The sequence below is a fragment of the Piliocolobus tephrosceles genome, chromosome 11 (assembly GCF_002776525.5).
Source record: "Piliocolobus tephrosceles isolate RC106 chromosome 11, ASM277652v3, whole genome shotgun sequence".
Classification (NCBI taxonomy): Eukaryota; Metazoa; Chordata; class Mammalia; order Primates; family Cercopithecidae; genus Piliocolobus; species Piliocolobus tephrosceles.
In genome coordinates this window covers 127,070,370-127,086,969 of record NC_045444.1, presented here as the reverse complement: position 1 = coordinate 127,086,969, position 16,600 = coordinate 127,070,370, and the positions used below count along the sequence as shown (strand labels likewise).

At 48.8% G+C, this 16,600-nt stretch overlaps 1 protein-coding gene across 1 annotated transcript in view; it reads right to left on the bottom strand.

Moving 5' to 3' along the window:
• Positions 1–837: 837 nt before the first annotated feature.
• Positions 838–16,600, bottom strand: part of SNED1 (sushi, nidogen and EGF like domains 1) — an 81,736-nt gene continuing 65,973 nt past the window's right edge. Inside the window, exons 28-31 of the mRNA XM_026449075.2 lie at positions 6,472–6,588; positions 5,897–5,984; positions 2,757–2,840; positions 838–1,842 (exon numbers count right to left, since the gene is read on the bottom strand). Of these exons, the coding sequence (XP_026304860.1) occupies positions 1,806–1,842; positions 2,757–2,840; positions 5,897–5,984; positions 6,472–6,588 (326 nt within the window). The 3' untranslated portion in view covers positions 838–1,805. The remainder of the gene's footprint in view (positions 1,843–2,756; positions 2,841–5,896; positions 5,985–6,471; positions 6,589–16,600) is intronic.

Genomic DNA, 16,600 nt, shown 5'->3' with positions numbered 1-16,600 from the left:
AACAGAATAAAGCACTTAGAATAAGGATGGAAAACAGTTTTGAACATCTGTACAGTGTGACTGTATTTTAAGCTGTTATTACAAACCGTTAAAAAGTAAAAATTAAAAATGTATAAAGTAAAATGTTACAGTACGCTAAGGTTAATTTCTTATTGAAGAACTAATTTGTTACTGCGCAACTGCCAGTCCTGCACATTCCAATGATGGTAAGTGCCCGGCACAGGTGTGCCATTTTTTATCTTTCATACCATATTTTTACCACAGGTTTTCTGTGTTTAGATACACACACACTTGGCACTGTGTTACAACTGCCTACAGTACTCAGTAACACGCTGTGGTGTGTAACCCGGGAGCACAGGCTCTGCCATAGAGCCTAGGTGCACGGTACGCGGCGCCATCTAAGTTTGTTCTAAGTACGCGCTATGATGTTCACCCAGATGACATCGCCTCACAAAGCAGTTCTCAGAATGCATCTCCATTGTTAGGTGATGCTGGGCTGTAGTAAATTGCTTACAACCCTGGAGTGTGTTTAGTGTGTGTGTCTTTGGAGGGTGAGGTGGGAGCAGGAAGTGATTCCTTTGAGTCAACAGGAAGTGAATGCTGCCAGCTGCTCTCTTACGGAGAGACTTTCCACATCCGAAGACGCAGATGCACGCGCTCTGTCATGGCCAACTCAGAGCTCAAGTTCCGGCCATCTGTGGACTCCGGCCCAGGCCTTCCCCCTAGGTGGCGTGGACACTCTTCCTTTGGTGTGTGAGCCTTTACCTGAAAAGCTCTTTTGCTTCTGTTTGTTTTTAAAGGTTTCCGAATCACATTTCTCCTCATTTTTTTAGGCATATAACAAAACATAGACCTGTTTTGAAGTGGCTTGTTACCCAAGGGTGCCTCATTCTCATCTGTACCACCAGGAAGAGGAACTGTGAAGGCTCATTTAAGGGGCGGAAGTAGCAAAGCTGTCCTAGGCCAACCAGAAATTCATCTTTCACGCATAGTGACATGTTGATAAGAAACTAGTCAGTATGAAACTGATAACAGGTTGTAGATGTGGCTTTCTATGGTGTATCCCAGTCTTCTGCAAACCACTGTGAAGAATACCAGTGTTGTTGAAGATGCAGCAGCAGGAGGCAGGGGCAGGATGGGGGTTTGGTTGCCAAAAGAGTTTGGGAAATGCTAGCTTAATCAAAAAAGAGAGTTAGAAAGTTTCTTTCATTTCAGGATTTATGAACGCCTATGAGTCTAGTGTCAGCGATGAGTTTCCTAGTGACAGCCTTTGAGACTTTCTAAATATTAAGTGATCAAGGCCCCTGCCCCATTTTTAGTTCTGACAGAATGCCATTCACAAGCCCTGGGAGGCACTGTCTTAGCTCTGTCCTGGAACCCCCGGAATTTCTCAGCAGCCCAGGCCCTCCCACTGCCCGTGGCCCCTCCTCCCAGGTGCCAGGTGGTTTTCCAGCCTCTCTCCAAGTGCCCACCCTCCTGCCTCTTCCTCCCCCTGCAGCTGATCGAGGGGTTTCTTGGCCACATTTCCCTTGAGAAAGGGTGGGATTTGCCCCTATCCACAGAGAGCCTCATTTCCACCTGAAGATGTGTTTGTCGGTGGCTAGAGCAGGTTCATGTCTTTTTCCCCTTGGGAAATTCTGAAACCTTCCTGCCCAGGAGCCTGTAACACAGCAGCACAGGACCGAGCTTCCTTTAGCAGTGCTTAGTAAGCAGGCAGCGGCACTCTGAGAGCCCCAGGGCTGGGCACTCGCCCCCCACTTCCCAGCAGCTCTGTGGTAGTGGTGCGGGAGCAGCAGGGACGTACCTTAAGATTTCTCCAGTGTCTGACTCTTACTTTGTTTCCTGAAATAATCAGAGAAAAGTTGTTTAATGAAAAAAAGACTGTGTACTTTGAATCCTACAGCTACCTCAGTCCAGGATGCCTGCTGAAATCCTGTCTTTAGCTCACATACATTCCAGGGTGGGGGATACCATCAGTCCAGACACCACTGCTGTGGAGATGAGCATTTTCGTTTGTGTGCGCCCGCCTGGCTTGAGGCAGTAGTTTGGGAGTGACAAGGCTAGAAACCTGGCTGGATGTGAGTCAGAGAGAGAGAAGGATGGACGTGGGAGAAGGCAAGCAAAGGCTACCCCAGGGAAGAGCCGGGAGACGGGCGCAGGCCGAGCAGCACAGCTGGTGAGCTGCAGGCTACGGCCTCGCCCTGACACTTGGTAATGCCAAACAAATACGTGTGGCTGCTCATTGGTCTATGAGGACGATGACAGGTTTCGACTCTGTGGTTTCTAAAGCATATACTATTCTCAGGTACTTCTTTCAGTAAACCCCAAACAGGAGTAATTCTTGTAACTACCTTGAACCCTTTTGGGGGAGAACCTGGGTGTGAGTGAATAAAAAGTAAACAGCGACACACTATATTGGCCATTAAATTCTCGGGGCTGTCAGTTACACCCTGTGCTTCCCAATTGTAGCACCATGTTCTGTGTGAACATGCATAACCAGAGTGACTCCCAGCACCCACCGTGTGACCTCCCCCCAGCACCCAGCATGCCCGGCTGGGCCCCTCTGTGGACGCTCACATGCACATATGTGGACATAGTTTCGTAGCAGAACATGGCTGGCCAGGGGCTGCCTATCCGGGTGAGTAGACCGCCTGGCTCCGCCGCAGGCCTGCAGCATCCCATTGCACTGCCGCCCTTGCCCCATCACCCCGTGGGCTCCATGCAGGACACGGCATGGGCCTGCTCCCCAGAGGCACCTGTTTGGGGTCTTCTTGAGGCTTGTGCTTTCACAGCTCTCTTTGAAGCAGATGTCTTGGTGCACTCTGTAGACTCTTTTATACCTGTTGTCACAAGAAAGCTTTGTAAAACCAGACAGTGAAGCAAAATGTTGCCAACTGCTTAACCTAGGCTATGTGAACCCATAGGTAACCCTGAAGGTGTTTGAGGGAAAAGCTGCTGTTTTCTGAATGAAACGTTACCTCCTATTGATGTATTAAGATGTTTAACATAAATGTCATGTGATTTGTAACAAATTTATTGAGGTACAATAATATACATAAAATAAACCCATTTTAATGTGCATTCTGATGAGCGCTGACAAAGTATATGGTACCAAAAATAAACTGTGAAATTTCAAAGACATGTCAGTGCTAGGGGCAGGCCACTTGGCCTGAGTATGACCTCACTTTTCTAGTTTTCTGGGTATTTCATAGAGAAGTTTGAGAAGTGCTGGGGATTGGGGATTCAGGATTCCGATGCAGGCATTATAGAACGGGAGACCTGATTTCGTCTCCTGCCTCTTCCATTTATTCATCAGGCTACTTCAAGCAAGTCTCTTGAAGTTTTAAGTCTCAGTTGCAGGTAAAATGGGACCTACTCATACCATCTCTCTTACAAGTTTGTAGATAATAATGGATGGGAAGGTGTTTTGTCTTTTGTTAAAGTCCTCAAATGTCAGAGCTGTTTAAAAGGGAGATCCAAGGAGTTCAGCAGGCAAAGCTCCAACTCATATGCTAAGTCTCGTAGAACCTTTAGGATCTAAAACCTGTGGTAAGACTTCCATTTCTGGACATGAAAGAGTAACAGAATCTGGAATTAACCTCCCAGTGTGAACAACCAGAGAACTGGACAAAATTTAGTAAAAAATAATCCAAAATTAGGCAGGAAAAAGGGAAAAAGTAACAGAAAGCAGATGTGAAAAATAGAACACAAATAGTAATATGGCAGTTTAAATCCAACCACACCGGTCATGATGTGGAAGGTGACGTAAATTGTCTAAATACTCCAATAAAAACCAGACTGTCAGACTAGATATCAAGCAAGACCCACCTCTATGTTAAATGCAAGGAAGTCACTTGAAATATGCAGATAGGTTGAAAGTGAAAGGATAGAATGCTTTCAGGAAGGGAAGGGTCTTCTTGTTGGATACTTGGTGGTCACCAGCAGGCACTGGTGTAACTAAGCACAGCGGGAAGACGGTAGATACTGTGGGTTCAGACGGCCACTGCACAGAATCCAAATTCAGTGGACTGTCAATACGGCTTCCCAAATCTCAACACAGATTACATCTCATATGTGTTCCTACTACATATTCCACCTGGCTTCACGTCCAAGCTCCAGTGAAGCTTCTACCCTTGCCTGTTGACATCCCATTCTCCGCAGAACATCCAGAGTAGTGTAATCGAACATGTCGCTCCTCTGCTCAGAACCCTTTGGCAGTTCTCCGTTTCATGACGGATAAACACCGGGTCCTTCTGTGGGTCTCCATGGCCCTGGAGGTTCCCTGTCCCTCACCTCTCACCACTTTCCACTTCTCCCCCAACATGCCAGGGACATTCCTGACTCAGGGCCTTGGTAATTGGTCCTCTGGCTGTCTGGAACGTCCTTCCCTCAGATGTCCCTCCTCCATGTCTGTTCAGCATCACCCTCTCCAGGAGGCTGCCCTCTCATCTCCAGGAGGGTGAGCACCCTCTTGCTGCACCAGCCCCTGCCCATCCCCGCAGGCTCTCCTAGTCTCATCCTGTCATCTCGCCCTTTTTCCCTCTGCACTCACCCCCTGCCACACCACACACTCACTGCTATTGTCTGTCCCCCCTGCAATGAACGGGTCCTGAAGGCAGGGCTTTGGTCTGCTCTGTTCCTGATGTGTGCTGAGTATCTAGAACAGTGCCCGGCTCACAGCAGGTGTTCAGTAAGTTATCTGTTGACTAAATTGATTGCATGACCCACAGACTCAGAGTGTTAGCAAGAAAGGTTCTAAGAGATGGGCTGGGCAGCTCTCCCTCCACAGCCTGTCTCGGAGATGGGGGGCCTGAGGCCACATCATGAGTTAATGGCAGAACTGGGGCTGGCATTCTCATGAGCTGTTTGTTTTTCCAGGGGGCTCTGAGGAAGAGAAGAGAGGAAGGTCACTTCAGTTGGCTCTGCCAGCCAGCGGGGAATGGGCCGATGTGTGGGAAGGAAGGCCTGGGGGACTGGGGGCCGGGGGCCTGGGTGGGTGATGGGTGGGGAGGAAGGCCTGGGGGACTGGGGGCCAGGGGCCCGGGAGGCTGATTATGTAGGGAGGAAGGCCTGGAGGACTGGGGGCCTGGGGGACTAGGGGCCTGGGTGGCTGATGTGTGGGGAGGAAGGCCTGGGGCACTGGGGGCCGGGGGCCTGGGTGGCTGATGTGTGGGGACTAGGGGCCAGGGGCCTGGGTTCTTCTCAGCCCCTGCTCCTGAGCTGCATGGACTTGGGGCAGTTACTTGGTTTTTCTGCCTCAGCTGCCTAATGTGTGACATGGAGGAAATCGGTGGTCAAAGCAAGTCCCTTCTGTGACGGCAGCTGTCGTCCCTCCTCAGGGCTAGGTGGGTGGCTTTGAGAAAGCACTTTGAGGAGTCAAGAACAAACTACAGGCCGGGCGCGGTGGCTCACGCCTGGAATCCCAGCACTTTGAGAGGTTGAGGGGCAGAAACTCATGCAATTCAAAGCAAACCAATAATGAAGATGATGATAATAGTAGCAACAACCTGGCCGGGCGCGGTGGCTTACGCCTGGAATCCCAGCACTTTGGGAGGCCGAGGGGGGTGGATCATGAGGTCAGGAGATCGAGACCATCCTGGCTAACACAGTGAAACCCCGTCTCTACTAAATATAAAAAAATTAGCTGGGTGTTGTGGTGGGCGCCTGTAGTCCCAGCTACTCGGGAGGCTGAGGCAGGAGAATGGCGTGAACCCAGGAGGTGGAGCTTGCAGTGAGCCAAGATCACACCACTGCACTCCAGCCTGGGCGACAGAGCGAGACTCTGTCTCAAAGAAAAACAAAAACAAACAAAAACAAAACAAAACAACAAAAAAACACACGACAAACGTGGTAAGGCGGAGGACAGAAACCAACTTACGCGTGGAAATCAACTTACACGTGGTGACAGACGCCTCCCTCCCAGACTGGAAAGGACTTTGTCTCGGAGAACAGCCTTGTGCAGGGACGGGACACCTTTATACAGGCTGCAACAAAGAAGGGCAGTGGCTCGCCAGGGGCTCCTGACACACTCCTCCTGCCCCTCCGAGAGGCCCTGCCCGAAGAGAGGGCCCGGGGGTCTGTAGCGAAACCCCTTAGGCTTCCTCTAAGGCCGGGGGAGAGGGCTCGGGGGTCTGCAGCTGGCTTCCTCTAAGGCCAGGGCAGGTCCGTATTGTGGAGGTGGGGAGTCCCTTCTCCGGACACCTGCTCTGGCTGGGTCAGGGAGCCCTCCACAGCGGAGCCTCGCATGCTGTGGCTGTTCTGACCCCTGTGACGGGCGGCACCTCCCATCCTGGTGCTTGGGGCGGCAGCGCAGCCCCCGGGGGCTCAGGGGTCAGCCCCGTGCACCAGGCTCCCTGTCTGGCACCTCATGGTTTGGAGGCTCCCGTGGCAAACCCAGCTGTGGCCCAGCAGTCCTAGGCCGAGGCACAGGCTTTGTTGTAAGGGGCGCCCTGAGGCCAAGCCCTGACTTACCGAGCTCGCAGCGTCTGCCTTTGAACCCTGGCCCGCAGTCACAGCTGTGGGCGTCCGCGCCCGGCACACAGGTGCCTCCGTTCTGACAGAGGTTTTCTGAACAGTTCCCAGGGACGTCTGGAAACAGAGGTCACGAGAGGTTAGTCACTGGGACCCCAGGTCAGGCCTGCCTCATGGACATGTTGCTGTCCCTTCCTCGATGACCTGACCTGATGCAGGGTGGCCGTGCACTCCTCCGTGGCGTGCTGGGTGGCCTCCCAAACGCCTCTGGGCCCTAGAGCGCGGTCCCAGCTCAGGTGTTGAGAGAGAGCAGAGGTGAGGAGACAGGCCGCAGCGTGCCTGGCCCTGACCTTAGTACTGGAAGGAAGGAAGACAAATGAGGAGGAAGAGAAGGAGAAAGACAGGGAGGGAGGAGCGGGGCCTTCAGTGCTGAGCCTCCACTGGCCTGTGGCCCCTCCCCAACCCCGACCCTTGCTGGCTTTGCCACTGAACAGGGTTTCTGCTGCTTGGATCCTGAGGCCCCTCCTGGTGCTCTAATGGGACCCTCTGTGCAGACCTGCCCCCCGTCCCCGGCAGTGGCCTCGCCACACTGGCCACGAAAGCTGGGCAGTCCGCAGTGACGCAGGAAGGGGTCAGCCTGGCCTTTCACCCTTAGTGTTCACTCTGTCCTTATTTTTCTCATTATTATTTTTTAGCTTTGTCAAGATTCCCGTTCTAATTTTTAACATTGAAAAACACAAAAGAGTAAGAATTGTGCCCACCCCACCATGTCTAACAGTGAGGCCCGGCCTCCCCCGCCCATCCAATCCAGCACCTCCACCCCGTGCGACGCTCCTCTTCTACTCTTCGCAAGCCTCCCCTGTGCTTGTCCCACGCATGCAGCCGCCCCAGGCCTTGCTGCCCCCGCCGGTTCTGAGTCCTGGGTTTCTCCCGCTGGCTGCTCCTCCTTCCTTGCTGGGTTCACTTTGGGTTTTCTTTCTCTGCCCCCGTCCTCTGGGACTTTCCTTGTCTTTTTGCTTTTTTTGTTTGTTTTTGAGACGGAGTCTTGCTCTGTCGCCCACGCTGGAGTGCAGTGGCGCGATCTCTGCTCATTGCAACCTCCGCCTCCCGGGTTCGAGTAATTCTCCTGCCTCAGACTCCTGAGTGGCTGGGGTTACAGGTGCCTGCCACCACGCCCGGCTAATTTTTGTATTTTTAGTAGAGATGGGGTTTCAGCATGTTGGCCAGGCTGGTCTCAAACTCCTGACCTCAGGTAATCCACCAACCCTGGCCTCCCAAAGTGCTGGGATTACTGGCGTGAGCCATCACGCCTGGCCATCTTTTTGCCTTTCTTGATATGGTTAAAATGAGTTTTGGGGCTTTAAAAAATCCCTTTATTATGAAAATGTTCAAACCCACAACATATAAGCATGAAGAGCACCACGCCCTCAACTTCAACACTGATCAAAACTGGCCAGTCCTGCTTCATCTATTTGTATCTGTCTGTCGTCCCCTTTCTCACAGGTATCACTTCTCCTGTGAACATGTCAGCAGGATCTAATACTTTACGTAACCACAATTTATTATTATTAGAATTTAGCAGTCATTCCTCAATACCATAAGAAATCCCAGGTCATGTTCGAATTTTCCTGGTCGTCTTAAAAATGTCCTGATTTTGGGTCTAACCTGATGAGGGCTCTTGGGGCCTGCACATTGCCTTGTGTGATGCACCTGAAGTCTCCTTCAACCTCCCGCTTTATTCACAGAAAAAACAAGGTCGTCTGTCCTGTAGCGTCCCCGCCTGGATGTGACTTACTGCTCACTTGTTCCCACCCCCGTGTTTCCTGTAAACTCTAATGAGAGAGAGGTGCTTGATAGGGTTTAGGTTCCGATGGTCTCTGCAGGGCTGCTTCTCAGGGATGCATGTGCACCCCCAGCCAGCCCAGGCAGCCTGTGACGTGTCCAAGTCCCGCTGGAGTGACATGAGGACTGGTCACTGGTCCAGTGTTGGCAGCTTGACCAACCCAGAATAAAGTCCCCATCGGCCTTGCACCTGATGGCTCGAGCAAGACATCAAGATCCCTGATCCAAGGGCTGTCCTCTCACAGGCCCGCGTCTGACACTGTCGCTCCTGCCCTCACCAGCTGGAGAATGGTCTGTGAAGACAGGCTTTCCCTCACCTACCCCGTGGTCACCCTGGACTGTGGTCCACCCCAGGCACAGCAGTGTGAAGGCACCATCCTACTCCCTTACTTGTGTGCCTGCAGACCGAGTCGGTCCTCAGCAAGCTCGAGAGTTGCCCACTAGGGTTGCTTTTTTTTTTTTTTGAGCGTCATGATGAACACAGAGATACTGGTATATTTCATGGGCTTCTGGCCATTGCTGTCAGTCATTTTCCTGATGCTCGATTTATCCTGTCTTTGGACAGCGGGAGCCCTTCAGGTTGGCTCCCCGCCCTCAGGACACGGTCTGCTGTTTTGAAAGCTTGCTTGCGTTTTACACAGCATGTCCTGGGCTTATTCTGTCCACATCCTGCTGCAGTCTCGGAATCACCCATTTCTCCAGAGATCACTGGTTTCTTGGCGAGAATGAGATCTAGAGTCCACAGCCTGGGCACTCACACTGTTCCCTATTATGGGATGTCACAGCTTCAGGCCTTTTGATGAACAGAACGAGAAAATTAGATTTCTTTAAAAAATAAACATGTTATGAGTTCATACTAATATTTCCATGTCAAATTAACAGAATCAAAAGACAAACAAGATTTTATTTATTTATTTTGAGATAGAGTCTTGCTCTGTTGCCCAGGCTGGAGTGCAGTAGCACGATGTTGGCTCACTGCAACCTCCGCCTCCTGGGTTCAAGCAATTTGCCCACCTCAGCCTCCCAAGTAGCTGGGATTACAGGCACCCGCCACCACGCCTGGCTAATTTTTGTATTTTTAGTAGAGACGGGGTTTCACCGTGTTGTCCAGGCTGGTCTCAAACTCCTGACCTCAAGTCATCCGTCCGTCTCAGCCTCCCAAAGTGCCGGATTACAGACGTGAGCCACTGCACCCGGCCAAAACAAACAAGATTTTTAACTTCTTTCATTTTGTATTTTTAATTCTTTACACTGAAAATCTTGGTAGCGTTAACGATTATTTTCTTTATCCTACCATATACATGTAATCATTTCAAAATAACAATACAAGTATTACTACTAACATTAAGATCACTGAGTATAGCCTAAAATTTCTTGGCAATGCTTTTTATCCTTAGACCATATTCCACTAGGGGTGAATAGACTACTCTTATTAAAATCGCTTGCAACGGTATTTTTTTCCTGTGTGGTTATACCATCAACATGATAGCAAGGTTTACTTATTTCAGTATGTTTTCAATTTTTAGTGTTGCCTTTTCTTTTTAATGTTTCTAAAAACTTTTTTTTGGTTCTAAAGTCAAAACTACAAAACAAGGTTCATTCAGAGAAGCCTAGCTGATCTCCAGTCCCACTATGCGGTTCTTTCCCTCCTCCTTTAGTGAACCATCTTATTAGTTTCATTTCTTTATTAAAATGAGGACAAAATTTGTATTTCCCGTCTCCATTTTCCTACACAAAAGATAACATACTGAAAACATTATTCTGCACATTACTTTTTTTTTTTTTTGAGAGTCTTACCCTGTCACCCAGGCTGGAGTGCAGTGGTGTGATCTCGGCTCACTGCAGCCTCCGCCTCCTGGGTTCAAGCAATTCTCCTGCCTCAGCCTCCTGAGTAGCTGGGATTACAGCTGCCCGCCACCTCGCCTGGCTAATTTTTGTATTTTTAGTAGAGACAGGGTTTCCCTATGTTGGCCAGGCTGGTCTCGAACTCCTGACCTCAAGTGATCCACCTGCCTCAGCCACCCAAAGTGCTGGGATTACAGGCGTGAGCCACTGCGCCTGGCCTGCATGTAACTTTTTTAAACCAGCTTTTTTGAGATATAATTCATGTAACACAAAATTCACCCAAAGTGTACAATTCATTGTTTTTAAGCATATTCCTAGATACAGTTATCCATCAGCACAATTTTAAAACATTTTCTTTTCTTTTTTTTTTTTTTTTTGAGACGGAGTCTTGCTCTGTCACCCAGGCTAGAGTGCAGTGGCCGGATCTCAGCTCACCGCAACTTCTGCCTCCTGGGTTCACGCCATTCTCCTGCCTCAGCCTCCCGAGTGGCTGGGACCACAGGCGCCCACCACCTCGCCCGGCTAATTTTTTTTTTTGTATTTTTTAGTAGAGATGGGGTTTCACCGTGTTAGCCAGGATGGTCTCGATCTCCTGACCTCGTGATCCGCCCGTCTCGGCCTCCCAAAGTGCTGGGATTACAGGCTTGAGCCACCGCGCCCGGCCCATTTTCATGACCTCAGAAAGAAACCTTGTACCCTTTGGCTGTTACTGCCTTCCCCATCCCCTCCACCCTCCCATCTAAGCAACCACTAATGTACTTTCTGTCACTAGAGCTCTCCCTCTTCTGGACTTGCGTATGAATGGAATCATAGCACATAGAGGGTTTTGTGTCTGGCTTCCTCCACTTAGCATAATGTTTTCAAGATTCATGCATGTTGTGGCACGCAGCGGTACATCCTTCCTTGTTTCATGGTTGAATCATGTTCCACTGAGTGGATATACCACGTTTTGCTTATCCTTTCTTTCCTTTTTTTTTTTTGAGATGGAGTCTAGTTCTGTCTCCCAGGCTGGAGTGCAGTGGCATGATCTTGGCTCAGTGCAACCTCCGCCTCCCAGTTCAAGCGATTCTCCTGCCTCAGCCTCCCGAGTAGATGGGATTACAGGTGCCCGCCACCATGCCCGGCTAATTTTTGTATTTTTAGTAGAGACGAGGTTTCACTGTGTTGGTCAGACTGGTCTCGAAGTCCTGACCTGGTGATCTGCCCACCTCGGCCTCCCAAAGTGCTGGGAATACAGGCGTGAGCCACCGTGCCTGGCCATTTATCCTTTCATTAGTTGATTGACACTTTGGTTTCCACTTTCTGGCTTTTGTGCTATGCTGCTATGAACATTTGTGTACAAGACCTCGTGTGGATATCGGTTTTCATTTCTCTTGGGTATATACCTAGGAGTGGAATTACTGGGACATATGGTAACTATTGGTTTAATCCTTTAAGGAATTGCCAGACTGTTTGTTTTTTTCTTCCCCAAAAGCAGCTGCACACGTCACAGTCCCACCAGCAGTGTAGACAGTTCTGATCTCTCCACGTCCTCACCAATGCTTATTATTATCTTTTTTTTTTTTTGAGACGGAGTCTCGCTCTGCCGCCCAGGCTGGAGTGCAGTGGCCGGATCTCAGCTCACTGCAAGCTCCGCCTCCCGGGTTTAGCCATTCTCCTGCCTCAGCCTCCTGAGTAGCTGGGACTATAGGCGCCCAACACGTCGCCCGGCTAGTTTTTTGGATTTTTTAGTAGAGACGGGGTTTCACCGTGTTCGCCAGGATGGTCTCGATCTCCTGACCTTGTGATCCGCCCGTCTCGGCCTCCCAAAGTGCTGGGATTACAGGCTTGAGCCACCGCGCTGGGCCTTATCTGACTTTTTAATTCCCGCCATCCTAGTGGTTTTGATTTGCATTTCCCTGCAGACTAATGATGTCAATGTGCTTACTGGCCATTCACGTATCTTCCTTGCAGAAATGTCTGTTTAGGTCCTTTGCCCATGTTTGAATTGGGTTGTTTGTCTTTTTATTGTTCAGTTGTCAGAGCTCTTTTAGATACAGGTTTCTTACCAGGTATGATTTGCCTGTGTTTAAATTGGGTGGTCTTTTTATTATTCGGTTGTCAGAGTTCCTTATTTTAGATTCAGGTCTCTTATCAGGTATGATTTGCCCATGTTTTCATTGGGTTGTCTTTTTATTGTTCAGTTGTCAGAGCTCTTTATTTTGGATACAGGTGTGATTTGAACGTTTCCTTCACTCGCAGGCTGTCATGTCACTTCCTTGATGGCATCCTTTGAGGCACAGAAGTTTTAAGTTTTGATGAAGAGCAGTTTATATCCAGGTTTTTGTTGTTGCTTATACTGTTATTGTTAAGCCCAAGGACCCCTATGATCCCAGGTCATGAAGATTTACTCCTGTGTTTCCTTCTAAGAGTTTTGGTTTTAGCTCCTAACATTTAGGTTGTTGGTCAATTTGTGTTAATTTGTGTTATGAGGTATATGGTGTGAGGGGTCCGGCCTCATTCTTTTGCATGTGGATATCCAGCTGTCCCAGCACTATTTGCTGAGAAGACTATTCTTTCCACATTGAATGGTCTCGGTCCCCTTGTCGAAGTCAGTTGGCCACCGATGTGTGGTTTATTTCTGGACTCTCAATTCTTCTTCTTTTTTTTTTTTTTGAGATGAAGTCTCGCTCTGTCGCCCAGGCTGGAGTGCAGCGGCATGATCTCGGCTCACTGCAACCTTCACCTCCCAGGTTCACGCCATTCTCCTGCCTCAGCCTCCCGAGTAGCTGGGACTACAGGTGCCGCCACCACGCCTGGCTAATTTTTTGTATTTTTAGTAGAGATGGGGTTTCACTGTGGTCTCAATCTCTTGACCTCGTGATCCGCCCGTCTTGGCCTCCCAAAGTGCTGGGATTACAGGTGTGAGCCACCGCGCCCGGCCCTGGACTCTCAATTCTTTTCCACGGATCTAAATGCCTGTCCTTAATCGATTACCACACTGAGTCCATTACCATTGCTTTGTAGCAACTTCTGACATTAGGAGATGCGAATCCTCCTACTTTTTTCCTCTTTTTCAGAATTGTTTTGTTATTCTGGATCCCTTGCAATTCTACATGAATTTTAGACAGGGTACACAACTGTCCAGGGACATCTTGACAGCAACCCTACAGAATATGGCTATGTGCAGGGGTGTTTAGAATCCACAGGTAGTATCATCAGTGCTTACCTGCCATGTGTGGGACAGCTGTGGCTACAGAGACTGTGACAAACACTTGTGCCATTCTTGGGCTGCTGGGCCCTATGCCTGCAGCTCATGCAGCCACAGGATGGGAGGTCACCAGAGAGCTGCCCACCGCAGCCTTGTCCCATGCAGACATCACCACTAAATCCTGGGTTTATGGTCACACACTCGCACATAAATAAAAACAGAGAGAAGGCTGCTTTGAATGGGTTGGGGAACAGGGATGTGGCTGCACCTTGAGAATAAATTACAGAGCAAAGCAGATTACGCTCTGCCCTTGCCTGGTATCATATGGGGAAGGCAACTGCCTGTCTTTCTGGGTGGCGGCCACCCAAACCACTGGTGCAGCTATCTAGGGGGATAAAGCCAAGCTAGTCCAAGAGCCCTGCTGGGGCGAGAAGTTGGGGAAAACAGGAATAATCTGACTAGCTTCAGCACCCACTCCTTTGCTTCTGCCCCTCCAAACCTCTAGGATGACCAGCTACAATCTCGAGAACCTGCCTCCTCCCCATGAGATTCTCCCTCGGGCTTGAGGTGCAGCCCTGACTTGGATAGTTGCTTGGTGAGGAAACACCAATCAGGAGTGTTAACTGTGCTTCAGGGGATACATGGGACTCCCTGGAGAATCCTCCTTTTCTTGAGAAAAATAAAGTCTAACAGCTTCCAGGGAGAATGAGATTATCCTACCAGGAAATTATAGTTAACAATGGTGACAGTGATACTGGACACAGATGACAGTGGACTAATATTTGAAGAAGGGAACAAGAAGGGGATTCAAACCCAGAATTTTAGATCCATCCAAACTGTCCTTCAGATGTGAGGGCTAACAAGAATGTTCGCAGGCACACAGGGCCTCAGAGGTTTGGTCAAGTGCTTTGTGGAACTTGACAAGCTGATCCTAAACTTTCATAGGCAAGCAAAGGACTGACAACAGGTGAGACACTCTTAACGGTCAAGTTGGGAGGACTCCGGGCCCCATAGCATAGCAAGTAGCACCAAAGCTGCCATCATTAAAGTAGTTGCGGCCGGGCACGGTGGCTCACGCCTGTAATCCCAGCACTTTGGGAGGCCGAGACGGGCGGATCATGAGGTCAGGAGATTGAGACCATCCTGGCGAACACGGTGAAACCCCGTCTCTACTAAAAAATACAAAAAACTAGCCGGGCGAGGTGGCGGGCGTCTGTAGTCCCAGCTACTCAGGAGGCTGAGGCAGGAGAATGGCATGAACCCGGGAGGCGGAGCTAGCAGTGAGCTGAGATCCGGCCACTGCACTCCAGCCTGGGCGACAGAGCGAGACTCTGTCTCAAAAAATAAATAAATAAATAAATAAAGTAGTTGCTATTGGCTCAAAGAAGGTAAAACAACAGAACAGAGGAGTGAACCCAGAAATGGACCCGTGCATACGTGAACACCAGATTGACAGCACAGCTGGCACTGCAGAGCTGTGGGGAGATAACGAGTCTGCTTAAGAAAAAGAACTAGCTGCTACTTTATAAAAAAATCAGGTGAGTTGTAGGTCTGGGTTTTAATTTACTTTTATATGTTTGAGAAAGGGTCTTGTTCTGCCACCCAGGCTGGAGTGCAGTGGCGTGATCACAGCTCACTGAAACCTCTGCCTCCCAGGTTCAAGCGATTCTTATGCCTCAACCTCCTGAGTAGCTGGGATTACAGGCATGTGCCACCATGCCCGGCTAATTTTTGTATTTTTAGTAGAAACAGGTTTCGCCATGTTGGCCAGGCTAGTCTCAAACTCCTTCCTGGCCCCAAGTGATTCGTCTGCCTAGGCCTCCCAAAGTGCTGGGATTACAGGTGTGAGCAGGTCTGAGTTTTAAAAGGATATGATTATATATATAGAAAACCCCAAAGAATGGATGACAAGAACAGGAGAGTTTGGCAAGATGGTTGGCTATAAGGTCAATATCCAAAGGTCAAATAAATATCTATACTCCAGTAATAAATAATCAGGAAAAGTAATTATTTGGCCGGACGCGGTGGCTCAAGCCTGTAATCCCAGCACTTTGGGAGGCCGAGACGGGCGGATCACGAGGTCAGGAGATCGAGACCATCCTGGCTAACACGGTGAAACCCCGTCTCTACTAAAAAATACAAAAAACTAGCCGGGCGAGGTGGCGGGCGCCTGTAGTCCCAGCTACTCAGGAGGCTGAGGCAGGAGAATGGCGTAAACCCGGGAGGCGGAGCTTGCAGTGAGCTGAGATCCGGCCACTGCACTCCAGCCGGACAAAACATAGCGACACGCCGTCTCAAAAAAAAAAAAAAAAAAAAAAAAATCAGGAAAAGTAATTTTTTAAAGTGTATACCACTATAAAACTATATAGTATCAAACTATATAATAGTATCAAACTATAAAATACCTAGGAATAAATCTGAATTCCATATAAAACTTTACTGAAAGATATTAAGTCATAGTGTCATATATGGAGAGAAATCCCATGTCCATGGATACAGACTTACTATCCTAAAGATGTCAGTTTTCACAAAAATGGTCAATGGATTCAATGCACACTCAGTCATTATCTCAAAGGCCTTTTCCATTGAGTGTGACTGGAAGATTTGAAGGTGTATATGTGGAAGAAAAAAGGCCAAGGGTAGCAATGATACTTCTGAAGATGAAGAGTAAAGAACAGGAACTTTCCCAATCAGTTCCAGGACTTACCAAGTTAGAGTGAACACAGGGCAGTATTGGCATAGATGTGTCAAATTGACACAGCCAGAATTCTACTTTTATATGTGGAATTTTGATACTGACAGTGGGGGAAAAAGGGACTTTTTAGCATGAAGAGATGAAAAATCCAGTTTACCCATATGCATGAAAAATGAAATTGCAGCCCAGTTTCTCTCACACAGTCTACTTCAGATAGATTAATGAGATAGATTAATGACTTACATGTCAAAAGCAAAACTTTAAATCTTTGAGAAAAAAATATACATGAATAACCTTCTAACTTTGGTGTGGGGAAGGATATTTTTTAAAGAAGGCCCCCAAGTTGTTAACCACTAATGCTCGATAAATTTGATTATGAACTTTTCTCTATTAAGAAATACCACCAAGAATAGGGAAGAACAAGCCAGAGGCTAGAAGAAGATAACTGTAGAACACAGAACTGACAAAGGATCAGTATCAAAACATATAAGAATTTTGACAAATGACTAAGAAGAGTACAAATAACCCAACAAAAAGTCAAAAGGTGTGATCGGGCA